Source organism: Egretta garzetta, unplaced genomic scaffold, assembly GCF_000687185.1.
Source record: "Egretta garzetta isolate BGI_Z169 unplaced genomic scaffold, ASM68718v1 scaffold108, whole genome shotgun sequence".
Classification (NCBI taxonomy): Eukaryota; Metazoa; Chordata; class Aves; order Pelecaniformes; family Ardeidae; genus Egretta; species Egretta garzetta.
In genome coordinates, this window is record NW_009260614.1 from 6,094,491 (window position 1) to 6,095,316 (window position 826).

Consider the following 826-nt stretch of genomic DNA (forward strand, 5'->3'; position numbering starts at 1 on the left):
CGCCCGCGGGGGGGGGACGGCAGGAGGGGGTCGGGTGGGTGGCTGGGCAGGGTTCCCCACAGCGGTGGGGGGGTTTGGGGGCTCACCTTGCCCAGGAAGTCATTCCTGCCGACGAGGTCCCAGTCCCACACCTCCACACACAGCTTCTCCTCGGTGGGCTCGGCCAGCTCAAACTCAAAGGTCTCATTCCAGCGTGGGTAGCAGGATTTCTTGACCACCTGCAAAGGCAATGGCTTCATTCCCCCTCACTGGGCGGATCCAACACCCACCAGGGACGCTGAGTTGAGGATGCCAGGAGACAGGGTTGGCTCCTGGCTCAGGTCTGGGCTTCCCGGTGGGATGTCTTCACCTGCGCGGCTGGCAGGTTGAGGGATCACGATAAACTGAAGTCGTGCTCACCGTGCTCTCCTGCACCTTCCCATTGTAGCGCAAGCGGACAAAGGGGTCGGAGGCACCGTTCCGGTCCTTCCTGGCCAAATCCCTGCCAAGAAGAGGGAGAATTTGCCAGCATCCTCCGAAAATACCTACGGGCACCCACTCCCTTCCTCGGTTCCCCAGCATCTCAAGATGCACCCCCTAAAGACCAGCAGATGAGGTGGACCCTGCCCCAGGACCCCCATCTGCTGCTGGGTGGCGGGGAGGATGCTCTGCACCCAAGGGAGGGTAACTGAGAAGACCCTGATACAGTGGGGAAACTGAGTCACGGAGCCGCCAGGACTCACTAGATATGTCCTGGCTGTACATTCAGCCCCCCCCCACCCCAGTGTCCCCTCCTCACCTGGCCTCCAGCACGGAGCAGCGCAGCTGCCGGCTGCCCCGGCTCCCC

At 63.1% G+C, this 826-nt stretch overlaps 1 protein-coding gene across 1 annotated transcript in view; it reads right to left on the minus strand.

Annotated features, from left to right (window-relative positions):
- The window catches only part of LOC104131793 (ras GTPase-activating protein 4-like), a 12,777-nt gene that overhangs the window by 8,419 nt on the left and 3,532 nt on the right, over positions 1–826 (minus strand). Inside the window, 2 exon segments of the mRNA XM_035900534.1 lie at positions 87–218; positions 400–481. Coding sequence (XP_035756427.1) covers positions 87–218; positions 400–481 — 214 coding nt within the window.